Here is a 27,740-nt window from a genome sequence, read left to right as displayed (position 1 = left end):
CTTGTCCGTAGTTTCACAAAACATTTACAGCATTGAAGTCGACCATTCGGCCCAACTAGTCTGTGCTGGGATCTCTGCTGCATCCTCTGGTGGATTTGGCTCCCTGCCACTCACCCCTCCCCCACCCCGGCGCTTCAATCTCTCAATGAAGCAACAGAGGTCAGTCCTCCAAAAAGTACTTCCTCAGGTAGGTGATTGGCAAAGCCAAAGTCAGGTTGCTGAGTTCAAAGCAACCACCAATAAAGCACCTTCAACTTTTATTCGAGCATTCAGCCAGTGAGGTACTTTTTACAATTGAAGTGCAGTCGAGAACATGGTCAGTGTGCACACAGCAAGATTTCATGGACAGTGCAGGTTCACCGATGGGATATGGTGGTCGTGCGTCCTGACAGATGGGATAAGATGGATGCCTGAGCATGACAGATGGAATGCATGGGTTTACAGCAAATGGATTGTCATTATTTATCACAAGCAGAATGGAATTTAAAAGTAGGGTTGGTGAGACCACACCTGAAATACTGTGTAGTTTTTGGCACAGTGGTCAAAACTGCTGCCTCACAGCGCCAGGGAGCCGGGTACGATTCTGGCCTTGGGTGACTGTGGATTTGCGTTCTCCCCCGTATCTGCATGTGTTTCCTCCGGGTGCTCCGGTTTCCTCCCACAGTCCAAAGATGAGCAGGTTAGGTGGATTGGCCATACTAAATTGCCGCTTCGTGTCCAAAGATGTGTTGGTTGGGTGGATTGGCCATGCTAAATTGCCCCTTAGTGTCCAAAGATGTGCAGGTTAGATGGATTGGCCATGTTAAATTGCCCCTTAGTGTCCAAAGATGTGCAGGTTAGGCGGTTTCGCCATGCAAAATTGCCCCTTAACGTCCAAAGATGTGTAGGTTGGGTGAATTGGTCATGGTAGTTGCATGAGGTTGTGGGGATAGGGTGGGTGGAGGCCGAGGTAAAAATGCTCTTTCGGAGAGTTGGTGCACACTCAATGAATGCCTTCTTCTGCACTGTAGTGATTCTATGAAATGTTTTAGTCTCCTTAGTGCAGGTTAGGCAGATTGGTCATGAGAATTTGTCCCTTATTGTCCAAAGATATGTAGGTTAGGGGGATTAGTGGGGTAAATACGAGGGGTTATGGGAAAGATCCTTCATGGGATCCTGTCGGAGAGTCAGTGCAGATTCAATGGGCTGAATGACCTTCAGTTTAAGTCTCCTTATTTAAGAAAGGATATAATTTCACTAGAAGCAGTTCAGAGAAGGTTCACTGGGATGAGGAGGTTACCTTATAAGGGAAGATTGGGCCAGGATCCATTGGAATTCAGAAGAATGAGAGGTGATGTAATTGCAACACATCAAATCCTGAGGGGACTGGACAGGGTAGATACTGAGAGGATGTTGTGTCTTGTGGGGGAAGATTAGAATTTTGGGTACACAGTTTATAATTAAGGGGTCACCCATTTTGAGACAGATGTGAGGAGAATTTGCTCCCTTACTGGGTTGTGAATCAATGAAATTCTCTTTCTCCAGACTGGTTTGCTGGAGGCTGGGTGTTGAAAATTTTTAAGGCAAAAATAGATAATTTCTTAACCAACAAGGGAGACAATCATTATTGGGGGTGCAGACGGGAATGTAAAGTTGAGACAAAAATCAGATCAGGCATGATGTTATTGAATGGTGTTGCAGACTCGATGGGCTGAATGGCCTACCCTTGCTCCAATATGTGGGACCATCACTGCTTGGCTATTGTTAGGGCCCTGGACCAGAATCCCAAAATATATTAGGAAACCAGACGAGACCCCAACAATTTTTCTATTTTGGCATAAATGTAAGGATAGGATGCTTCACTCCAAGAGTAATTCCACTGACAAATTTAGGATCTTTTATAATGAAACAAATTGTATTTAGTAACAGTTTAAGTCTCGCCCGAACATAATGAAGCAGCTTAACTCTTAATAGTTGAACTACAGTTAAAACAATGAAAAGAAACAACTCTAATCTCTAACTTATCACTCTTTCAGTTCCAAATAAGCAACATTCTCTTACAGACTTAAAATTGCACTTTAAATACAGTTAGCAACCAGAAATATAGCAACCAACTTGCTATATTTCTGTCTATACTTCTGTCTACACTTATTATTAGATAATAAGTGCAGACAATCCAGAAGCTTTCAGAGAGAGAGAATGTTTCAGAGCCACTTGCAGGCCTCTGTCTTTGAACAAACCCCTGGCAGAACTGAAAGCTGTTTCTCTGTTACAAACCTACCCCTCCCATTAACCACATCATCACGGGACCCTGTCAATCAACCTAATCAAAAACCCCAGGGGGGATCTCCATTTATAAACAAAAATCCATTCGCTCTCTTCTAAGTAAACACGACATGGCTAAAATGAATAATTATCCTGCTCTCCCAACATCTGAGCTGTATTCTTTCCAGACAAACTGACTGCCTGTGGAAAAAAGCTGAATTTTAAAATGTCCCCCTTAAGCATAAATATAGCAACTACTATCATCACACTACATCCATCATTGTTTGCTATAATTCTTGCTCCATTTTGCACAGCAGCTAATTAGAGATGACCTGACTGCGAGGATTCTCACCGGTGACAAATCAGAAGCCTTGCTGTTGGAGTGAGCGTATCCTAGGGTGGCCGCTATCTGTACCACAGGAGTCAGGGAGGTAATTTCTTGATACGCAACAGGAACAATAGCACAAGATGGTGAGTGTCCAGCGGGCGGGTTCCTCATACCTGGAATTATTCTCATGAATCTATCTGCACACTCTCCCACTAAAGATTTCACATCTTTCCCAATGTGAAACACCCAGAACTGGATACAATTACCCCCCACTATCAACATCCCAGGCATTACCATTGACCAGATATTTAACTGGACCAGCTATACAGATACTATGGCTACCAGAGCAGATCAGAGGCTGGGAATCCTGTGGAGAATAACTCTCCTCCTGACTCCCCCCCCCCCCCCCCCCCCCCCAAAAGCCTGCCCACTATCTACAAGGCACAAGGCAGGAGTGTCATGGAATACTTGCCTGGATGAGTGCGGCTCCGACAACACTCGAGAAGCTCAAGACCATCCAGGACAAAGCAGCCCCATCACCACATTCACTCCCTCTACACATAGCAACAGCACTGTGTCCCATCTACGCGATGCATTGCAGAAACTCATCACAGCTCCTTCGACAGTGCCACCCAAACCCATAACGTCTACTGCCTAGAAGGACAAGGGCAACAGACATATGGGGACATTGCCATCTGGTGCCCTCCCACCCCACCCACACACACACACACACCATACTGACATGGAGATATATCAGCCATGTCTTCACGGTCACTGGGTCAAAATCCTGCAACACCCTCCCTAACAGCATTGTGGGTGTACCTACACCACATGTAACTGCAGCGGCTCATGGTGACAATTCACCACCACCTTCTGAAGGGGCATTTAAGAATGGGCAACAATTGCTGGCCAAGTCAGCAATGCTCACATCCCAAGATTGATTTAAATAAGAATGTGAGGGCAAGGAAGCACAGAAGGAGGAGGGGCCTTGCCTGAATAGGTGGCCGGAAGGATTGACGGTGAGGATGCGATTCTCAATAGTGAGGAGGAGTGTGGGAGGACGTTAGCCTTCAGAATAGTTTGAGACATCACGAGTGAGGGAGCAGGACACCAATTAATCCCTTCCCTGGGAAGCAGTGGAGGCTGGGGCATTGAAGTTATTCAAGATTGATTGCTAGGTTGATTCTGAAGTTGCGAGGGTTGACTTATGAGGAGAGAATGAGTAGACTGGCGCTATACTCATTGGAATTCAGAAGAATGAGGGGAGATCTTATAGAAACATATAAGATTATGAAGGGAATAGATAAGATAGAAGCTGGGAAGTTGTTTCCACTGGCGGGTGAAACTAGAACCACGGGGCGTAGCCTCAAAATAAGGGGAAGCAGATTTAGGACTGAGATGAGGAGGAAGTTCTTCACGCAAAGTGTTGTGAATCTGTGGAGTTCCCTGCCCAGTGAAGCAGTTGAGGCTACCTCATTGAATGTTTTTAAGGCAAGGATAGATACATTTTTGAACAGTAAAGGAATTAAGGGTTATGGTAAGTGGCTGGATAATTGGAGCTGAGTCCACGAAAAGATCAGCCATGATCTTATTGAATGGCGGAGCAGGCTCGAGGGCTAGATGGCCTACACCTGTTCCTAGTTCTTATGTTCTTATGTTCCAAGATGGATTCTTGATCGATAGGGGATTCCGAGGGTGAACTTGGGGACATGAAAGGGGAGTTGAGGTTACTGGGGGATCAGCCATGATCTTCGTGACTCACAGAGCTGTTTCGTAGGGGTGGATGGCTTGCTGCGGCTCCTAAGTTCTGTACTCTTCTGAGGGTTCAGGCACAGGCTGCGAAAGAGAGGAGGACACATCACGAAAGTCTATAGAGGGTGTCAGGCAGTGAATGAAAAACAGAGTGGGACCGGGAATGATGAAGAGGACAGGGGCATAAACAGAGCGAGCTTGGCAATAGAGTGAGGGAGATGGGCACGGAGTTTGAGGGGATATGGTGGCACAGTGGTTCACATTGCTGCCTCACAGCGCCAGGGACCCGCATTCAATTCCAGCCTTGGGTGATTGTCTATGTGGAGGTTACACATTCTCCCTTTGTTTGCGTGGGTTTCCTTCAGGTGCTCCAGTTTCCTCCCACAGTCCAAAGATGGTCAGGTTAGGTGGATTGGTTATGCTAAATTGACCCCAGTGTCAGGAGGATTAGCGGGGTAAATATATGGGGTTACAGGAATAGAGTCTGGGTGGGATTGTGTCGGTGCAGACTCGATGGACTGAATGGCACTGTAGGGATTCTATGAGTGAGCAGCGCAAGGATAAGTGTGGGTAAAAAAAGAGAGTGGGCAGGGCAAGAGGGCAGCATACAGTGGTTGGGGAAATCAGAAACAGAGCAGAGAACTAGAGGGGTTGCAGAGGAGATTCATCAGGATGCTGCCTGGGATGGAACATTTAAGTTATGAAGAGAGGTCAGATAGGCTTGGGTTGTTTTCGTTGGAGCAGAGAAGACTGAGGGGCGACCTGACCGAGGTGTACAAGATTATGAGGGGCATGGACAGAGTGGATAAGGAGCAGCTGTTTCTCTTTGTTGCAGGGTCAGTCACGAGGGGACATCGGTTCAAGGTGAAGGGTAGGCGGTTCAGGGGGGTGGTGTGGGGAAAACTTTTATCTGGAATATGCTGCCTGGGAGAGTGGTGGAGGCGGGTTGCCTCACATCCTTTAAAAAGTACCTGGATAAGCACTTGGCGCATCATAACATTCAGGGCTATGGGCCAAGCACTGGCAAATGGGATTAGGTGGGAGGTCAGGTGTTTCTCACATGTCGGTGCGGATTCAATGGGCCGAAGGGCCTCTTCTGCACTGTGAGAATCTATGATTCTGTGGCAGAGCCACATAAGGGAGGGAGTCAACAGATAATTTCACAGGGAGGGGAGGGATGGGGAGGGGGGGTACACACTATGCGTGACAGACAGCAAGTGGCCGTTTCACAACCCCCACACGCACACATTCATCTAGTTTCCACCCTCCCACTTACCTGCTGAAGCACTGCCCACCACAACCGTGTAAATAATCAAACGTTCTCACCATTGTAGCGGGAGTGTCTTTCGCTCCACATTGGCCAGGCTGGTGTGCAGATTGGCAATGCTTGCTGGGAACTGTACTGCTTGGAGCACCGAATCAAACCGGATGGAAAAATGCGTACTTGCAAGAACTCCAGAGTCGTCGACGCCTCCTTCAACACCTTCTTCAGTGAGACGGGAGCGGGTAAACACATTCCCCGAGCGGTGTTTATAGATCTGGAGCCCACTGTGATCGGTAAGATTTCTTGTCGATGACTGTCGCTAAACTCATTGTCTATGTTATGAAGTGGCAGGCTGTGCAAATCCAAAAGGGAAACCTGAACAAGATACCGCAATGATTTTGCAATTGGTATGAACAAAGAATCATAGAAAATAGGAGCAGGAGAAGGCCATTAGGCCCTTCGAGTCTGCTCTGCCATTCATTCTGATCATGGCTGATCATCCAACTCAATAGTCTGATCCCGCCTTCCCCCCATATCCTTTGGTTCCCTTCACCCCAAGAGCTATATCCAACTGCTCCTTGAAAACTTACAATGTTTTGGCCTCAACTACTTTCTGTGGTAGTGAATTCCACAGGCTGACTACTTCTGGGTGAAGAAATTTCTCCTCATCTCAGTCCTAAACGCTCTACTCTGTATCCTCAGATTGTGACCCCCCTGATTCTGGACACTCCCACTATCGGGAACACCCTTCCTGCATCTACCCTGTCTAGTCCTGTTTGCATAGGTTTCTCACTCCCTCATTCTTCTGAACTCCAGTGAATACAATCATAACTGACTCAATCGATCCTCATACGTCAGTCCCGCCATCCCAGGGATCAGGCTGGTAAATGTTCTCTGCACTCCCTCTACAATAAGAATATCCATCCTCAAATAGAGACCAAAACGGCACACAATATTCCAGGTGCAGCCTCAGCAGGGCCCTATACAATTACATCAAGACATCCCTGCTCCAGTACTCGAATCCTCTCACTATGAAGGCCAACATACCATTTGCCTTTTTTACTGCCTGTTGCACCTGCATGCTTACCTTCAGTGACTGGTGCACAAGGACACCCAGGTAAAGATCCTCATACTAATGACCATTCAGATAATAATCTGCCTTCCCATTTTGCTACCAAAGTGGATAACCTCACATTTATCCACATTAAACTGCATTTACCATGCATTTGCCCACTCACTCAACTTGTCCATATCATACTGAAGCATCTCTGCATCCTCCTCACAGCTCACCATCCAACCCAGCTTTGTGTCATCAGCAAACTTGGATATATTACTTTTAGTTCCCCCATCTAAGTCATTAATGTATATCATGAATAGTTGGGGTCCTAGTACTGATCCCTGCGCTACCCCAGAAGTCACTGTCTGGCATTTTAAAAAGAGCTGGTTTTCCCTACTCTTTGTAGTCTCACAACACCAGGTTAAAGTCCAGCAGGTTTATTTGGTAGCACGAGCTTTCGGAGCACTGCCCCTTCATCAGGTGAGTGTCCTGATGAAGGGGCAGAGCTCCGAAAGCTTGTGCTACCAAATAAACCTGTTGGACTTTAACCTGGTATTGTGAGACTATTTACTGTGCCTACCCCAGTCCAACGCCGACAACTCCACATCATTCCTACTCTTTCTTTGCTGTCTGCCAACCAGTTTTCTATCCATCCCAATACACTACCCCCAACCCCATGCACTTTTATTTTACGTGCTAATCTCTTATGTGGGAATTTGTCGTCAGCCTTCTGGAAGGCCGAATAAACCAAATATTTGATAAGAAGATATCTTAAGTCAGGAGAAAGAATTGCAAACCACTTGTGAAGATTTTACAAACTAAATTTAAACATCTATTAAAAAAGGAAAAGAAAAAAACCTTCGAGACACAAGATTACATTTACATAGTTAAGAGTACTTCTACAAACATTTCCTAATTTTTTAAAATTTAATTTACATAGAACTAAAAATCCTTTCCAATAAACAGTCCTCATAGATTTTAATCTAGAAAATTCCAGTAATAGCGCCACATTTCTGCTTTTGCCATTGGTGAATTCTTACACAAGCTTTCCCCCTTTTCTCTCATTCAATACCGAGACAAGACTCGTATCAAAACCTTGCAGACCCAAACATTTCTCTGAGGGTGACAGTAGCAGCTTATTCACTGCCCTGCTTCAAGCTCACACCAGCCAACAGTCTTCCACCCCTCTTTAAATACATATTTTCTCTTTCATTTTTAGCTTTATTGTTCTACGTTCATATGAGGAGAGACTAAGTCAGTTAGGATTGTATTCGTTCGCATTTAGAAATCATAGAAACCCTACAGTGCAGAAGGAGGCCATTCAGCCCATTGAGTCTGCACCGACCACAATCCCACCCAGGCCCTACCCCCACATATTTACCCGCTAATCCACACATCCCAGGACTCTAAGGAGCAATTTTTAACCTGGCCAATCAACCTAACCCGCACATCTTTGGACTGTGGGAGGAAACCGGAGCACCCGGAGGAAACCCACGCAGACACGAGGAGAATTTTCCAGCTCCACACAGACAGTGACCCGAGCCGGGAATCGAACCCGGGACCCTGGAGCTGTGAAGCAGCAGTGCTAACCACTGTGCTACCGTGCCGCCCTAGTGGGCAGCGCGATGGCACAGTGGTTAGCACTGCGGCCTCACAGTGCCAGGGACCTGGGTTTGATTCCAGGCTTGGGTCACTGTGTGTGTGGAGTTTGCATGTTCTCCCCATGTCTGCGTGGGTCTCCAGTTTCCTCCCACAGTCTGAAAGACATGCTGGTTAGGTGCATTGACCCGAACAGGCGCCAGAGTGTGGTGACTAGGGGAATTTCACAGTAACTTCATTGCTGTGTAATGTAAGCCTTACTTGTGACAAATAAATTAATAAATAAACTTTAGACAAATAAGAGGGGATCTCATGTAAAATTTAAAATTTCTAATGGGATTAGACAGGGTAGATTCAGAAAGAATATTCCCGATGGTGGGGGAGTCCAGAACTAGTCTGAGGATAAGGGGTAAACCTTTTAGGACTGAGCTGAGGAGAAATTTCTTCACCCAGAGGGTGGTGAAAGTAGTTGAGGCCAAAACATTGTGTGATTTCAAGAAGAAATTAGATATCGCTCTTGGGGCTAAAGGGATCAAGGGATATGGCGGGGAGGGGAGGGATCAGGATGTTGAATTTGATGATTAGCCATGATCATAATGAATGGTGGAGCAGACTCAAAGAGCCGAATAGCCTATTCCTGCTTCTAGTTTCTATGTTTCTCTTCCCTTTCTCAGGATTTACAGGTCTTTCATGTTATGTTATTATATTTATGCTCCAAAATCGATGCACATGTTGCATTGAAATACGATCGTTAAATTCAAGTCACTTCCCCTATCTTCCTAATGTAAACTTCCATTCATGCTCCATCTCGGTATACTCTATCTCATCCACTTCCAACTACTTGCCTTTACACCGAACTCTTTGATGTTCTGAACTCTGCAATTTAATTAAGTTATTCACAGTAGGAGAGGCAGTGGCATCGTGGTATTATTGCTGGACTAGCAATCCAGAGACCAAGGGCAATGCTCTGGAGACCCGAGTTCAAATCCCACCTTGGCAGAAGGTGGAATTTGCATTCAAAACAAATCTGGAATTAAAAGTCTAATGATGACCATGAAACCATTGTTAATTGTCTTTAAAAACACCCATCTAGTTCACTAATGTTCTTTAGGGAAGGAAATCTGCCGTCCTTACTTGGTTTAATCTACATGTGACTCTAGATCCACAGCAATGTGGTTGGCTCTCAAATACCCTCAGGGATGGGCAACAAATGCGAGCTCAGCCAGCGACGCCCACATCCCATGAATGAAGAAAGAAAAACAACCATATTCACACAAACTAGGCGGCACGGTGGCACAGTGGTTAGCACTGCTGCCTCACACCGCCAGGGACCTGGGTTCGAATACCGGCTTGGGTCACTGTCTGTGCATGTTTTCCCCATGCCTGTGTGGGTTTCCTCCTGGTGCTCCTCCCACAGTCTGAAAGACGTGCTGGTTAGGTGGATTGGCTATGCTAAATTCTCCCTCAGTGTTACCCGAACAGGCGCCGGAGTGTGGCGACGAGGGAATTTTCACAGTAACTTCATTGCAGTGTTAATGTAATCCTATTTGTGAAACTAATAAATAAACTTTAAACTGTTTCACGATATACATGATGTGGAGATGCCGGCGTTGGACTGGGGTAAACACAGTAAGAAGTTTAACAACACCAGGTTAAAGTCCAACAGGTTTATTTGGTAGCAAAAGCCACACCTTTTGTGGCTTTTGCTACCAAATAAACCTGTTGGACTTTAACCTGGTGTTGTTAAACTTCTCACGATATACCACAGACATATTGGGCAAATAGTGAAAAATTTAACATTTGCATAATTTCCGCATGACACTTGGCCTTGTTATTCCAGAGAATCTTTGGTTGTTTTCAAGGCAACAATGTGCATTTGAAATGTAGTCTCAGTGAAATTACAAGAGAGATTTAAAAATGTTCTTTACACTATCACTGGGTACGGGCGTCACCAACAAGTCCAGCATTTGTTGCCTATCCCTAATTGCCATTGAATTGAGTATCTCGGTCATTTCAGAGGCCATTTTAAGAGTCAACCACATTGCAGTGGGTCTGGAGGCACCAGGTCAGGATGACAGATTTCTTTCCCTAAGGGACGTTAGTGAATCGGATGTGTTGTTCTGACAATAGGCAATGGTTTCTGCAGTAAGTCTGTGAAGACAGAAGTCCCTTCACCAAAATCCCTTTATTTACAACTCTAACAGCAGTACACAGAGTGCTATCAGCTAGCAGTCTACCTCCGGGGAGTGCCAGAGGAACTGATGCTCCTGGTTAAGTGCAAGGTAAAGACTCCCTGATTGGCCCATCAATTGGATCCTTAATCAAGGAGTTCATTCTCCAATAGGCCAACCTCAATGGCCTGCTTGTCATCATTACAGTTTCACGGATTTTTAAGAATTGAATTCAAGCTACACCATCGGCCATGGCGAGATTTCAACCCAGGTCCCCAGAGCATTACTGTTGGGTCCATTCATTCATCTGAAGAGATGAGAGGACAGCACTGGTCTGAGTTTTAATCATAGAAATCATAGAAATCCTACAGCACAGAAAGAGGCCATTCGGCCCATCGAGCCTGCACCGACCACAATCCCACCCAGGCCCTACCCCCATATCCCGACATATTTACCCACTAATCCCTCTAACCTACGCATCTCAGGACACTAAGGGCAATTTTAGCATGGCCAATCAACCTAACCCACACATCTTTGGACTGTGGGAGGAAACCGGAGCACCCGGAGGAAACCCACGCAGACACGAGGAGAATGTGCAAACTCCACACAGACAGCAACCCAAGCCGGGAATCAAACCCAGGTCCCTGGAGCTGTGAAGCAGCAGTGCTAACCACTGCTACCGTGCCACCCTTTTATTGAAAAGAACTTAAAGAATAAACATGACAGAATCAAGAAAAGCGAACTAACCGAAGTGAACACTCTAAAACCAAAATATATTTCAACCCTTATCTCGTTATTAGAAATGTTTTTCACATGCTGTCTCCAAGCTTTATCTTGTTATTGGAAGTGTTTTTCGCATGCTGTCTCCGTCTAGAAAAACAATCCTCACAGCTGCTGTTATGGGAAACTGTTGTTTGCCTGCATTGTGTACCCTTCAAGAATGCAGTTAATTTTTAGCTAACCCATCATGCCTTCTGATTTGACATGGAGTCAAGTTTGCTACAATTGGTCAGTTTAGCAGAGTTAGTTAACGCCTACAGTCTCGCATTTAAGTGTAATTAGGCAGAAATACCTTAAAATGACGTCTTTGTCTAGACTGAAACACACAGGGCTAAGCATACACAGGATCCCACAATTACCCGGGGTCTCTGGATTACTAGTCCAGTGACACAGAAACACATTCACCACTGTCTGGGTGGAGACATTTCTCCTAACCTCAGTCCTAAAAGGTAACAATACTGCTACTCTGACACCACTTCCCCTCGGGCGTTTAGGGACAATTGATTCAAGTTCACCATTACTGAGACTAGTTATCAATTCCACAATGTCCTCATTGAATTTAAGTTCATAGAATCATAGCTTCCACAGTGCAGAAGGAGGCCATTCAGCCCATCGAGACTGCACTGACCATTATCCCACCCAGGCCCCATCTCCATGCATTTACCCTAGCTAGTCCCCCTGATACGAGGGGGCAATTTAGCATGGCCAATCCACCTAACAACTTTGGACTGCAGGAGGAAACTGGAGCATCTGGAGGAAACCCACGCAGACACGGGGAGAATGTGCAAACTCCATACAGATAGTGACCCAAGCCGAGAATCGAACCCGGGTCTCTGGCGCCGTGAGGCAGTGCTGGCCCCATGGGCCTGGGTCTACAGAGGGCACCTCTTAGTCGAGGAACAGGGTAAGAGATTCCCTCCGGAACGCAACTTCTTACTGACTCCCCATACTGATGGTTCAAGACATGCAAGAGTGGATTAGGGTGGGCAGCACGGTGGCACAGTGGTTAGCACTGCTGCCTCACAGCTCCAGGGACCTGGGTTCGATTTTTGGCTTGGGTCACTGTCTGTGTGGAGTTTGCACGTTCTCCCCGTGTCTGCGTGGGTTTCCTCCGGGTGCTCCAGTTTCCTCCCATAGTCCAAAGACGTGCGGGTTAGGTGCATTGGCCATGCTAAATCACCCTTAGTGTCCTGGGATGCGGAGGTTTGAGGGAGTAGGGTAAATATGTGGGGTTACGGGGCTCGGGCCTAGGTGGGATTGTTGTCTTCTGCACTGTATGTTTCTATGTTTCTATGATTTCTATGAGCTGGTGAACTACCCCTACTCTTGTGATTGAAAGCTTTGCAGTTGGAGTTGCTTTGGGTCAAGTACACTTCTCCTCAAATCTTATCCCCTTCAAGGGCAGCTGAAATTATACACAACACCTTTAAAGTGGCTAGAAAGTTACTTGGGCCCCTCCAGAGGAGTGTGAAACAGACACAAACGTGACCCCTGAGACACATAAGGAGATATTGTGACATGTGTTTGAAAAGCTCGGTTGAAGAGGGCAGGTTCAAAGAAAGTCTGAAAGGAAGAGAAAGGCGGTGAGAGAGAGAGACGGAGAGGTTTAGGGAGGGAATTCCAGAGCACATGTCCCCCCAATCAGCTGAAGGCACGGCTTCCAATGTTGGAGCGATGGGAATCGAAGGATGCGGGAGATGTTGGATTTGGAGAAGCGCAGAGATCTCAGAGGGTTGTAGGATGTTACGGAGCTAGGGAGGGTTTTAGCGGCTGGAGGAGGTTACAGAAATAGGGAGGGTTGTAAGGGGATGCAACAGAGATAGGGAGTGTTGTAGGGGCTGGAGGACGTTATAGAGATGGAGAGGATTTAAGGGGCTGGAGGAGGTTATAGACATAGGGAGGGTTGTAGGAGCTGGAGGAGTTTATAGAGATAGGGAGGGTTGTAGGAGCTGGAGGAGGTTACAGAGATAGGGAGAGTTGTAGGAACTGGAGAGGGTTACAGAGATTGGGAGCTTTTAAGGGGCTGGAGGAAGTTACAGAGATAGGGAGGGTTGTAGGGGCTGGAGGAGGTTACAAAGTTAGGGAGAGTCGTAGAGGCTGGTGGAAGTTACAGAGATGGGGGGTTGTAGGTGCTGGAGAAGGTTACAGTGATAGGGAGGGGGCAGGGTTGTAGGGGTTGGAGGAGGTTACAGAGATAGGGAGGGTTGTAGGGGCTGGAAGAGGTTCCAGATAGGGAGGGTTGTAGGAGCTGGAGGAGGTTACAGAGATAGGGAGGGGAGAGGGTTGTAGCGGTTGGAGGAGGTTAGAGATAGGGAGGGTTGTAGGGGTTGGAGGAGATTACAGAGATAGGGAGGGTTGTACGAGCTCCTCTTAACTGGAACCAGGAGCAGGCGGGTCATCTTACGAGGAAAAGGCGGAGAGATGACACTTGTACCCGGTGGCGCCTCGAGGAGTTAAGAGGCAACTTGATTGTAACCTTGAAGATCCTGTGAGGATTTTGACAGGGTGGATATTTGTCATTTTTGTAAATGACCTGGATGAGGGCGAAGAAGGATGGGTTAGTAAATTTGCGGATGACACTAAAGTCGGTGGAGTTGTGGACAGTGCGGAAGGATGTTGCAGGTTACAGAGGGACATAGATAAGCTGCAGAGCTGGGCTGAGAGGTGGCAAATGGAGTTTAATGCGGAAAAATGTGAGGTGATTCACTTTGGAAGGAGTAACAGGAATACAGAGTACTGGGCTAATGGTAAGATACTTGGTAGTGTGGATGAGCAGAGAGATCTCGGTGTCCATGTGCACAGATCCCTGAAAGTTGGCACCCAGGTTGATAGGGTTGTTAAGAAGGCGTACAGTGTGTTCGCTTTTATTGGTAGAGGGATTGAGTTTCGGAGCCATGATGTCATGTTGCAGCTGTACAAAACTCTGGTGCAGCCGCACTTGGAGTATTGCGTACAGTTCTGATCGCCGCATTATAGGAAGGATGTGGAAGCATTGGAAAGGGTGTAGAGGAGATTTACCAGGATGTTGCCTGGTATGGTGGGAAGGTCTTATGGCTGTTTTTGTTAGAAGAAGGTTACGAGGTGACTTAATAGAGGCATACAAGATGATCAGAGGATTAGATATGGATCAGAAGGGCCCATGGTATTCGAGGCAAGGTACTAACATGGATTGACGATTGGCTGTCAGACAGAAGGCAGAGAGTTGGGATAAAAGGTTCTTTCTCAGAATGGCAACCGGTGACAAGTGGTGTCCCGCAGGGTTCAGTGTTGGGGCCACAGCTGTTCTCTTTATATATTAACGATCTAGATGACGGGACTGGGAGCATTCTGGCCAAGTTTGCCGATGATACAAAGATAGGTGGAGGGGCAGGTAGTATTGAGGAGGTGGGGAGGCTGCAGAAAGATTTAGACAGTTTAGGAGAGTGGTCCAAGAAGTGGCTGATGAAATTCAACGTGGGCAAGTGCGAGGTTGTACACTTTGGAAAAAAGAATAGAGGCATGGACTATTTTCTAAACGGTGACAAAATTCATAATGCTAAAGTGCAAAGGGACTTGGGAGTCCTAGTCCAGGATTCTCTAAAGGTAAACTTGCAGGTTGAGTCCGTAATTAAGAAAGCAAATGTAATGTTGTCATTTATCTCAAGAGGCTTGGAATACAAAAGCATGGATGTACTTCTGAGGCTTTATAAAGCACTGGTTAGGCCCCATTTGGAGTACTGTGAGCAATTTTGGGCCCCACACCTCAGGAAGGACATACTGGCACTGGAGCGGGTCCAGCGGAGATTCACACGGATGATCCCAGGAATGGTAGGCCTGACATACGATGAACGTCTGAGGATCGTGGGATTATATTCATTGGAGTTTAGGAGGTTGAGGGGAGATCTGATAGAAACTTACAAGATAATGAACGGCTTAGATAGGATGGACGTAGGGAAGTTGTTTCCATTAACAGGGGAGACTAGGACGCGGGGGCACAGCCTTAGAATAAAAGGGAGTCACTTTAGAACAGAGATGAGGAGAAATTTCTTCAGCCAGAGAGTGGTGGGTCTGTGGAATTCATTGCCACAGAGGGCTGTGGAGGCCGAGACGTTGAGCGTCTTCAAGACAGAAATTGATAAATTCTTGATTTCTCGAGGAATTAAGGGCTATGGGGAGAGAGCGGGTAAATGGAGTTGAAATCAACCATGATTGAATGGTGGAGTGGACTCGATGGGCCGAATGGCCTTACTTCCGCTCCTATGTCTTATGGTCTTATGGTCTTATGATATGGTGGATAGTGAGAGCCTTTTTCCTCGGATGGTGATGGCTAGCACGAGGGGACATAGCTTTAAATTGAGGGGTGATAGATATAGGACAGATGTCAGAGGTACGTTCTTTACTCAGAGAGTAGTAAGGGCGTGGAATGCCCTGCCTGCAGCAGTCGTGGACTCGTCAACATTAAGGGCATTTAAATGGTTATTGGATAAACATATGGATGATATTGGAATAGTGTAGGTTAGATGGGCTTTAGATTGGTTTCACAGGTCGGCGCAACATCGAGGGCTGAAGGGCCTGTACTGCGCTGTAATGTTCTATGTTCTTGTCAGTGATCTATAACTCGGGGTTATTTTAAAAATAAGAGGGTCTCTCATTGAAGACAGAGACAATCAGAAGTTATTTTCCTCTCAGAGGGTGGCAACTCTCTGGAACTCTCCTCCTCAGAAGGCGGGGGAAGCTTTGAATATTCCTAAGGCAGTGGGAGATAGATCATTGATTAACGAAGGGGAAGGTTGAAGGGTTATTGGGACGGGCTGGGGGTTGACAGGAATGTGGGGTTGAGGTTACAATCAGATCAGCTATGATCTTACCGAATAGCGGAGCAGGCTCAAGGGGACCGAGTGGTGTAGTGCCTACTCCTTAATTCGTATATACGGGTGTTCATACAACTGGATGTTGGCCAGTTAACACTGACAGGGAAGCGGAACTGGTGCGAATTTGGACACAGGGTGGCAGAGATTTCAACCCAGTGTTGACCAATGAGTGAGGCACTCCGTTAATGACTCTCTATCCCTTGCCCTGTCCCCCAGATGAGGTCCGCACCGGCACCTACCGACAGCTCTTTCACCCTGAGCAGCTGATCACTGGCAAGGAGGACGCAGCCAATAACTACGCACGGGGCCACTGCTCCATCGGCAAGGAGATGGTGGACCTGGTCCTGGATCGCATACGCAAGGTGGTAGGTCACTCATGAAACATAAATCGGTGGGGGTGCCTCCTGTGCACAGTTTCTCCCCTTGAAGTGGTGCATGTCTCATCCTCTGTGGACCTGGCTGATGAACGCCGACGGTCTATCTAACTTGTCACTGAAGCAAAAGTAGACAGGGTGACTCTGTATCTCATTCTGAGTTCAGGGGAGATTGGGTGTTCTTGAAGAGGAGTTTGATTGGCCAGGCGTCATTTAAGCTTCACTCCTGACACTTCTCTCATTCCCTCTACCTCTTGTTCTGCTTGCCCAGATGCCAACCTGATCAGCTCGCAAAAACAGGGCACCATTACTGTGATAAAACACCCCTTCCCAAGCCACTTCACACGAGAGTTATGCAACAGTGCTTAATGAGAGAGGAGAAAAAGATTTACGGAGGAAATTACAGAGTTTAGAACTCAGGCAGCTGAAAGCACGGCCGCCAATTCAGAAACAGTGGCCTAATTATCCTTGATACACAGGAATAGGAGGAGACACATTCAGCCCCCTCAAACCTGTTACACAGGAACAGGAGGAGGCCCATTCAGCCCCCCTCTTGAGCCTGTTACAGGGAACAGGAGGAGGCCCATTCAGCCCATCTCAAGCCTGTTACACAGAAATAGGAGGCGGCCATTCAGCCCCCCTCTCTCTCTCTCTTGAACCTGTTACACAGGAACAGGAGGAGGCCCATTCAGCCCCTCTGGAGCCTGTTACAGGGAACAGGAGGAGGCCCATTCAACCCTTCTCGAGCCTGTTACACAGGAACAGGAGGAGACCCATTCAGCCCCTCTCGAGCTTGTTACACAGGAACAGGAGGAAGCCCATTCAGCCCCTCTGGAGCCTGTTGCACAGGAACAGGGGGAGGCCATTCAGCCCCTCTCGAGTCTGTTACTCAGGAACAGCAGGAGGCCCATTCAGCTCCCCTTTCGAGCCTGTTACACAGGAACAGGGGGAGGGCCATTCAGCCCCTCTCGAGCCTGTTACACAGGAACGGGGGGGGGGGGCATTTAGCCCCTCTCAAAGCTGTTGTATAGGAACATGAGGAGGCCCATTCAGCCCCTCTCTCGAACCTGTCACACAGGAACAGGGGGAGGCCCATTCAGCTCCAGGAGAGCCTTTTTCACCATTCAGCCAGATCACTTCTGATCTGTATCTCAACTCCATCCACCTGCCTTGGTTCCAGCACCTTTAATCACCTCCCCCTCCTCCCCTTTTCCCAACAGAAATTGATCAATCTCAGGTTTGAAATCTCCAGTTGACTCCCGCCTCCCTCTCCAGCTTCGACAGTTCCAGATTTCCCCTTCCTTTCGTGCGAGGAAGTAGTTCCTGAAGTCACCTTGAAGGAACCTGGCTCTCATTTTGAAGGTTGCGCCTCCCCTGTTTTAGACTCTTCCTGCCCTCCCGCCCCCAACTTCCTCAACAGAGGAAACAGTTTCCCTCCATCGACCATATCAAATCGTTTAATCATCTCAAACCATCCTCCCCCGCCAAGAACTCGATCAGATCATCCCCTTAATCTTTGACACTCGAGGGAACACAAGTCTGATCTGTGCGACCCTTTCCTCAGAGTTGAACCCTTCTCAGCCTTGTTGTTCTTTCCTTCCCCCGACAGGCCGACCAGTGCACCGGGCTGCAGGGTTTCCTCATCTTCCACAGCTTTGGGGGTGGCACTGGCTCAGGCTTCACCTCCCTCCTGATGGAGAGGCTCTCCGTCGACTACGGCAAGAAAACCAAGATGGAGTTCTCTGTTTACCCGGCTCCTCAGATCTCCACTGCTGTGGTCGAGCCCTACAACGCCGTGCTGGTCACCCATTGCACCCTCGAGCACTCCGACTGCGCCTTCATGGTGGACAACGAGGCCATCTACGACATCTGCCGGCGCAACCTTGAGATCGAGCAGCCCAGCTACACCAACCTCAACCGGCTGGTGGCGCAGGTGGTCTCCTCCGTCACCGCCTCGCTGCGCTTCGAGGGCGCCCTGAACGTGGACCTGGCAGAGTTCCAGACCAACCTGGTGCCCTACCCGCGCATCCACTTCCCGCTGGTGACCTACGCCCCCCTGATACCCAAAGGGGTGCAGTACAGCAACCACCACAGCACGACAAAGATCACGAACGCCTGTTTCCGGACGGACAGCCAGTTGGTGAAGTGCGACCCCCACCATGGCAAGTACATGGCGTGCTGCATGCTGTACCGCGGAGACGTGCCGGCCAAGGAGGTGAACTCCGCCATCACCACCATTAAGAACAAGCACACCGTCAATTTTGTTGATTGGTGCCCGACTGGATTCAAGGTAGGTCATCTCCGAGGAGAGAAGCTCTTTCCGTAGGGAGGTGGAGATTCAGAGGGCACAGACTGAAAGATAAAGCATAGAATCCCTACAGTGCTGAACAAAGAACAAATAAAATTACGGCACAGGAACAGGCCCTTCGGCCCTCCAAGCCTGCACTGACCATGCTGCCCGACTGAACTAAAACCCCCTACCCTTCCGGGGACCATATCCCTCTATTCCCATCCTATTGAACCAGGGCAGGACTTACTCAATTAATGGTAGGGCGTTGAGGAGAGTTACAGAACAAAGAGATCTAGGGGTACATGTTCATAGCTCCTTGAAAGTGGAGTCACAGGTGGACAGAATGGTGAAGGCGGCATTCGGCATGCTTGGTTTCATCGGTCAGAACATTGAATACAGGAGTTGGAATGTCTTGTTGAAGTTGTACAAGACTTTGGTAAGGCCACACTTGGAATACTGTATGCAATTCTGTGTCACCCTATTATAGAAAGGATATTATTAAACTAGAAAGAGTGCAGAAAAGATTTACTGGGATGCTGCCGGGACTTGATGGATTGAGTTATAAGGAGAGGCTGGATAGACTGGGACTTTTTTCTCTGGAGCGTAGAAGGCTGAGGGGTGAACTTATAGAGGTCTATAAAATAATGATCAGCTAGTCAATATCTTTTCCCAAAGGTAGGGGAGTCTAAAACTAGAGGGCATAGGTTTAAGGTGAGAAGGGAGAGATACAAAAGTGTCCAGAGGGGCAATTGTTTCACACAGAGGGTGGTGAGTGTCTGGAATAAGCTACCAGAGGTAGTAGTAGAGGCGGGTACAATTTTGTCTTTTAAAAAGCATTTAGATAGTTACATGGGTACGATGGGTAGAGAGAGATATGGGCCAAATGCGGGCAATTGGGATTAGGTTAGGGGTTTTAAAAAAAAAAGGGCGGCATGGACAAGTTCGGGAGAAGGGCCTGTTTCCATGCTGTAAACCTCTATGACTCTATTCATGTACTTGTCAAGATGCCCCTTAAAAGTCACTACCGTACCCGCTTCCACTACCTCCCCCGGCAATGAGTTCCAGGCACCCACTACTCTCTGTGTAAAAAGTCTGCCTCGTACATTTCCTTTAAACCTTGCCCATTGCACCTTAAACCTGTGCCCTCTAGTAATTGACTCTTCCACCAAGAAGGAAGCCATTCGGCCCATTGAGTCTGCACCGACACTCTGACACAGAGTATCTTACCCAGGCCCTCTCCCCCGCTCTGTCTCCGTAACCCCACACATTTACAACAGCTCATCTACACATCTTTGGACACTAAGAGGCAATATAGCATGGCCAAACCACCTAGCCTGCACATCTTTGGACACTAAGGGACAATTCAGCATGGCCAATCAACCTAAACTGCGTATTTTTGGACTGTGGGTGAAAACCGGAGCACCTGGAGGAAACCCACGCAGACACGGGGAGAACGTGCAAACTCCACACAGAGTGAGGGACAATTTTTTCACGCAGAGGGTGGTGAGTGTCTGGAACAAGCTGCCAGAGGTAGTAGTAGAGGCGGGTATAATTTTGTTTTTTATAAAGCGTTTAGACAGTTACATGGGTAAGATGGGTATAGAGGGATATGGGCCAAACGCGGGCAATTGGGATTCGCTTAGGGGTTTAAAAAAAGGTGACATGGGCTGAAGGGCCTGTTTGCATGCTGTAAACTCGATGACTCGATGAGTTGGCAACGAAACAAATGTTAACAAATGTGAATGGTTTACAGGGATGACAAGCTTCAGTTACAAGGACAGATCGGAGACTGTTGGGAATGTTCTTCTCAGAGAGGAGTAGGCTAAGAGGAGATCTGATAGAGATGTCCAAAATCACGGGAGGCGGGGGGGGGGGCGGGTGGCGGGGGGGGGTGGAGGTGGCTGAACAGAGTAGACAGGAAGAACAGTTCCCCCTTAGTAAAAGGATGGAGAACGAGAGGGGACACAGATCTAAAATGATTTGCAGAAAAAGCAGATGTCACCTTTTCACAGGACGAGTGCTTCAGCACTGGATGTTCCACCTGGAAGTGTGGTGGAGGCAGGTTCAATCGAGGCATTCGAGAGGGCATTGGATGACTACCTCAATAGAAGCAATGGGCAAGGGATTCCGGGCAAAAAGACTGGCACTAAGTCATGTTGCTCGTTTGGAGAGCCGGTGGCCTCCTTCTGCGTCATGACAATTCTGTGATTCTGCACATGGGACATCGGGTTTGAGAAACAGAGGCATCGAGTACAAAAGCTGGGTAGTCAATGCTGGAGCGATACAAAGCTCTGGTCAGGTCCCAACGAGAGTATCGGGTCCTGGTGTAGTCGCCACTTTGTGCAGAATGTGAGGGTCCTCGAGTGAGTGCGGAGGGAAATTTACCAGAATGGTTCCAGGGATGGTGGTGGAGGAGGAGGTAGTTTAGGGACAAGGTTTGGTTGGGGAAAAGTTGGAGTTGTTCTCCTTGGAGTGAAGGGAGATTGAGGACAGAATCGACAGAGAGCGGACACGATTAAGGCAGGTTTAGAGAACGTAAAGGAAGAACCCATTGGCTGATGGTACAAGGGTCACGGTGGGGATAGGGGCAAGGTGCACAGATAAGATTTTGGGCCAGAGAAGGATGTGACTAAACTTTTTTTTCCCCCGCAACATGTGCATCAATCTGGAACTCGCTGTGGTGGAGACGATGAACGGTTTCGAAGGAGAATAGCACGGGGCACTTGAGGGGAAATAATCTTGCAGGGATAGGGGGAAAGAGCCGGGGGGGGAGGGGGGAAATGGAGAGGCAGAATGGGGACTGAGTGAATTGGTGTACAGGAGAGCTAGTCTGGAATCGATGGGCCGAAAAGCTTTCTTGGGAGCTGTAATGACTCTTGGCTGACTGACTGTGGCCAAGGCGAGGCCAGCATTCATTACCCATCCCGAAATGCCTCTTCAACTTGGCCAGTTAACTCAGATGGTTAGACGGTGGTACTGATGAGGCCAAAATTGTGTGTTTGATTCCCATACTGGCCAAAGAGGCTCACCTGTCTTAAGGCGATCGTGGTGACTGTGATGGTGAGTTCCAAAATCTTGCTGTCACACTGCAGGAGCATTTCGAATAAGGTGTCCCAGGCCAATTGCATTGTACAGGCTGTTTTTGGGCAGCATGGTGGCACAAAGGTTTAGCACTATTGCCTCACGGCGCCAGGGACCGGGTTCGATTCCGGCCTTGAATGACTGGCTGTGTGGAGTCTGCACACTCTCCCCGTGTCTGTGTGCGTTTCCTACGGGTGTTCCGGTTTCCTCCTCCAGTCCAAAGATGTGCAGGTTAGGTGGATTGGCCATGCTAAATTTCCCCTTAATGTCCAAAAGGGCAGCACGGTGGCACAGTGGCTAACACAGCTGCTTCACCGCAGACCAAGAGACCCGGGTTCCATTCCCAGCTTGGGTCACTATCTGTGCGGAGTCTGCACGTTCTCTCCGTGTCTGCGTGGGTTTCCTCTGGGTGCTCCGGTTTACTCCCACAGTCCGAAAGACATGCTGGTTAGGTGCATCAGCCATGCTAAATTCTCCCTTAGTGTACCCGAACAGGCGCTGGAGTAGGGGATTTTCACAGAAACTTCATTGCAGTATTGTCAGCCTACTTGTGACACTAATAAATAAACTTAGACTTTAAAACAAAGATGCACAGGTTAGATGGATTGGCCATGCTAAATTGTCCCTTAGTGTCCAAAGATCTGTAGGCTAGCTGGATTCGCCATGGGAAATGTGTGGGGTTATGAGGATAGGATGGGACGGGCGGGGGGGGGGGGGGGGGGGAGAAGAGGGGTGGGGAGACCTGGATAAGATACTCTGTCAGAGAGTCAGTGCAGACTCGATGGACCGAATGGCCTGTTCTGCACTGTAGGCATTCTGTGATTCCATAAACTGAGTGTCTGGTTTGAGTCATTTCCGCGGGGACAGTTAAGAGTCGACAACATTGATGTTATTGTGGGGCATCTGGAGTCACATGTAGGCCAGACCGGGGTAAGGATGGCAGATTTCCTCTTCCCTAAAGGGGTCATTAGAGAACCAAATGGGATTTTATGGAAATCCAGCAGCTTCTGGCTCATTGTTATTCAGACTACATTTTAGTTACTTATTTATGTAATTAATCAAATTGAAATTCTACCCACCCCGCCCCACAAACAACCCCGTACCCCATCAGCCACAGTGAGATATGAATTCACATCTTTGGATTATTTACCCAGCCTTCTGAATTCCCCGTCCTGCCTCTCAAGGGTGCAGTGATGCCCTGAGTACAGGATATCCTTGGTACAGTCTCTCATGATTACACATTCTAATGGGTACAGTCTCTGATGAGTACAGGTCCTAGTGGGTAAAGGATACACTGGGTACAGTCTCTCATGGTTACACATTCTAATGGGTACAGGTTACCCTGGGTACAGGATAGCATGTGTACAGGATACCATGGGGTACTAGTTACCCTGGGTACAGGATGCCATGGGTACAGGATATTCTGGGTACAGTTTCACTGGGGTACAAAAAACCTTGGGTACAGCATACCCTCAATACACGTTCACTGGGGTAATTCCCTAGGGAATTTTCACAGTAACTTCATTACAGTATTAATGTAAGCTTACGTGTGACACTATTAACTTTAAACCCTGATCCATAGCCAATTACTGAATGGGCTGGAGGAGTAGCTGGAGTAGATTTGATTGGGGCAACACGGTGGTTAGCACTGCTGCCTCACAGTGCCAGGGACCCAGGTTCAATTCCGGCCTCAGGTGACTGTGTGGAGTTTGCATGTTCTCCCCATGTCTGCTTGGGTTTCCTCTGGGTGCTCCGGTTTCCTCCCACAGTCCAAAGATGTACAGGTTGGTTGATTGGTCATGCTGAATTGCCCCTTGTGTCAATCAGATTAGCAGGGTAAATACATGGGGTTACTGGGATAGGGCCAGGGTTGGATTGTTGTCAGTGCAGGCTTGATGGGCTGAATGGTGTTCTTCTGTGCTGTAGGAATTCTATGATTCCTGGGTACAGGACACCCTCGGTACAGGATACCATGGGTACAGGTTCACTAGGGTCCAGGACATCATGGGTACAAGGTCACTCGGGTAGAGAATACCGCAAGTATAGGTTCACTGGGGACACGATACCATTTTTCTTAGCATGGCCAATCAACCTAACCCGCACATCTTTGGACTGTGGGAGGAAACCGGAGCACCCGGAGGAAACCCACGCAGACACGAGGAAAATGTGCAAACTCCGCACAGACACTGACCCAAGCCAGGAATCGAACCCAGGTCCCTGGAGCTGTGCAGTATTGGTCCCCTTATTTGCGGAAGGATATATTGGCCTTGGAGGGAGTGCAGAGAAGGGTCACCAGGTTGATACCAGAGATGAGGGCTGTTGATTATGAGGAGAGACTGAGCAGATTGGGTTTGTATTCGTTGGAATTTAGAAGGCTGAGGGGGGATCTTATAGAGACCTATAAGATAATGAAGGGGCTGGATAGGGTAGAGATGGAGAGATTCTTTCCACTTAGAAAGGAAACTAGAACTAGAGGGCACAGCCTCAAAATAGAGGGTCGGTTTAGGACAGAGTTGAGGAGGAACTTCTTCTCTCAGAGGATGGTGAATCTCTGGAATTCGCTGCCCACTGAAGTGGTGGAGGCTACCTCGTTGAATATGTTTAAATCACGGATAGATGGATTCCTGATCGGTAAGGGAATTAGGGGTTATAGGGATCAGGCGGGTAAGTGGAACTGATCCACTTCAGATCGGCCATGATCTTATTGAATGGCAGGGCAGGCTCGAGGGGCTAGATGGCCTACTCCTGCTCCTATTTCTTATGTTCTTATGTTCTTATGGGTACAGGATCATTGGGGTACAGGATACCCCAGGTACAGGTTCACTAGGGTAAAGAATACCATGGATACAGGGTCACTGGCGTACAGGATACCATGGATACAGAGTCACTGGGGTGCAGGATATCATGGATACAGGGTCACTGGTGTACAGGTTAATGGGTAGAAACCCTACAGTACAGAAAGAGGCCATTCGGCCCATCGGGTCTGCACCAACCACAATCCCACCCAGGCCCTACCCCCATATCCCTACATATTTTACCTGCTAATCCCTCTAATCTACGCATCCCAGGATACTAAGGGGCAATTTTTTTTTTAGCATGGCCAATCAACCTAACCCGCACATCTTTGGACTGTGGGAGGAAACCGGAGCACCCGGAGGAAACCCACGCAGACACGAGGAGAATGTGCAAACTCCGCACAGACAGTGACCCAAGCCAGGGATCGAACCCAGGTCCCTGGAGCTGTGAAGCAGCAGTGCTAACCAGTGTGCTACCGTGCCGGGTACAGACTCACTGGGGTACAGGATACCATCGGTACAGGTTCACTGGTGTACAGGTTAATGGGTACATGTTAATAGGTACAGGTTCACTGGGGTAAAGGATACCATGGGCACAGAGTCATTGGGGTACAGGTTAATGGGTACTAACTCATTGTGGTACAGGATACAAAGGGGAACAGGTTCACTGGGGTAGAGGATACCATGGGTACAGGGTTAGTGGGGTACAGGATACCATGGGTATAGGGTCACTGGGGTACAGGCCTGTGAGAATGCGCTCTGACGGGTACAGACTGGGAGAGAGAGCATGAGTGAGATAAACGATAGAAACCTTGTGTGCAGCAGCCAAACCTCATGCCATTGCTCCTTCTGGCAGGTTGGCATCAACCACCGGCCCCCGACAATGGTACCAGGGGGCGATCTGCCCAGGGTGCCCCGTGCCATCTGCATGCTGAGCAACACCACCGCCATCGCCGGGGCCTGGACCCGCCTGAACGTCAAGTTTGACAAGATGTATGCCAAACGGGCCTTCGTGCACTGGTACGTGGGGGAGGGGCTGGAGGAAGGGGAGTTCCAGGATGCTCGGGAGGACATGGCCTCGCTCGAGAGGGATTACGAGGAAGTGGGCATTGACTCTAGCTACCTGGACTTTCTGTCAGAGAAAGAGTAAGGTAACAATGTTGAAACATTCAGCGTCAGTCGCCCACCATCACCACGAACAATGTGAAAGAAACGCTTAAAAAGCGTCACCCGGTCAAGCAAATTTACTACCTTTGAAGGGCAGCCTCCGTTGTGAACGTAGAAGAGGGCAGGCGGCCCAGTTTCTGCACAGCAAGATCCCACATGCAGCAAGGAGACAAATGAGTGCATTTTTTGTTCACTGATATTGGTTTGTGTGTGTGTGTTGGGGGGCGGGGGGTGGGGAGGGGGTTTGCATTGAATATTGAGCCCAATGGACACCAACTTTGCCGCCCTCCCTCCCTCCCCCAGTGTAATTCCCATAGTAGCCATACGATCTTTGGCAGAAGCAGGGACGAAAGGGGAGGGCGATGAGGGTGGGGTTGGCTACACTTAGCCTGAAAGACAACCCTCTTGATGTGTTGCAGCACTGGGGACCCATGCGCTCTGAGGGGACGAGATTTCCTCGCGGCCTTGGTCCATCTGAAGAGGCCTCCCAAATTTCCGGAGAGCACGGCACGGCGCATTGCACATATCCAAAAAGGGGGAATAACAGGAGGGGGGTTGCAGTTCCTTTGCAAGTATCTAGGTCGATATCCTTCCCACCATTCCCCCTCCCACCCACCCACCCCACACTGCCCATTCAACACTAGCTAAACAGATTACCCGTCCACAGTCTTCGTTGCAGTCTGTGGGAGCTTACTATGCACAAATTGGCTGCCCCCTTGCCCCTACCTGACAACAGTGACTGCACTTCAAGAAGTGTTTTATTGGCTGTGAAGTGCTTTGGGATATCTGGAGGTACTAGCGGGTGCTATATGAATGCAACTCTTTTGGCTTTGCATTCTTCGATTACCGATGTTTGCACGGTTTACACATGTTGTCATTTTAAAGTTCGTGTGTGTTGATAAACTGTTTGTTGAATAAAAGAGTGTGTGTGTGAGTGTTCTTTTTAAAACACTGCCTGTGCTTTACTTCCTTCGATTACCTGCTACAGCAGGACGTAACACAAGAACCTTGATAAAAGCAAATTACTGCGGATGCTGGAATCTGAAACCAAAAGAGAAAATGCTGGAAAATCTCAGCAGGTCTGGCAGCATCTGTAAGGAGAGAAAAGAACTGAGCTGATGTTTCGAGTCCAGATGACCCTTTGTCAAAGTTAAAAGGCTTAGAAAGTGGGAGATATTTATACTGCAGGGGGAGGGAATGAAAGATGAGTCATAGCCACAGAAACCAGGGGAAAAGACTGCTAATAGCTATCCACAGAGAGAATAACGGGTGTGAATGGCCAAACGGCAGAGAAGCTGTAAGCTGTGACAGATGAAGATGTTGGGGGAGTGGGAGGAGAATGGGACAGAGGTAGAATGTAGAAAAGGGGGGGCGGGGGGGGGTAAGGGAAAGGGAATGAAGTGGGGGAAAAGAGTGGGGAGGGGGGAAGAAAAATGAAGAAAGACAATAAAGAAATAAAAGATAGAGAACAGTAAAAAATTCAATAAAATAGAATGAAAACAAAGGGGTGGAGGTGGGGTAGAGCGAATCATCTGAAGTTGTTGAATTCGAAGTTGAGACCGGAAGGCTGTAAAGTGCCGAGCTGGAAGGTGAGATGCTGTTCCTCCAGTTTGCACTGAGCGTCACTGGAACATTGCAGCAGACCAAGGACAGACATGTGGGCATGGGAGCTGGATCGTGTGTTAAAATGGCAAATAACCGGAAGGTCAGGGTCCTGATTGCGCACAGACCGAAGGTGCTCAGCAAAGCGATCACCCAGTCTACACTTGGTCTCTCCAATATAGAGGAGAATGCCTTGGGAGCAGCGCATGCAACACTCAGAGAGAAGAGCAGTACTTCTTCAGAGTAGGCATTCCTGGAAGAGAAGTGGCAGTGAGTTAAACACTGGATAAGCTCTGAAAAGATTCCAGCATCCGCATGTAATTTGGCTATGAATCATCTTTCATTCTCTCCCCCTGCAGTATAAATATCTCCCACTTGCTATGCCT

General features: G+C 48.2%; 1 protein-coding gene across 1 annotated transcript; it reads left to right on the top strand.

Moving 5' to 3' along the window:
- Positions 1-2,635: 2,635 nt before the first annotated feature.
- LOC144506108 (tubulin alpha-1C chain-like) lies at positions 2,636-26,696 on the top strand. The gene is made up of 5 exons (XM_078231923.1): positions 2,636-2,715; positions 5,659-5,881; positions 16,262-16,410; positions 18,029-18,709; positions 25,442-26,696. The coding sequence occupies exons 1-5, from the start codon at positions 2,713-2,715 to the stop codon at positions 25,733-25,735; spliced, it is 1,350 nt and encodes a 449-aa protein (XP_078088049.1). The 5' UTR covers positions 2,636-2,712; the 3' UTR covers positions 25,736-26,696.
- Positions 26,697-27,740: the final 1,044 nt, after the last annotated feature.

The sequence above is a fragment of the Mustelus asterias genome, chromosome 17 (genome assembly GCF_964213995.1).
Source record: "Mustelus asterias chromosome 17, sMusAst1.hap1.1, whole genome shotgun sequence".
Classification (NCBI taxonomy): domain Eukaryota; kingdom Metazoa; phylum Chordata; class Chondrichthyes; order Carcharhiniformes; family Triakidae; genus Mustelus; species Mustelus asterias.
This window is presented reverse-complemented; position numbering and strand designations above follow the sequence as displayed.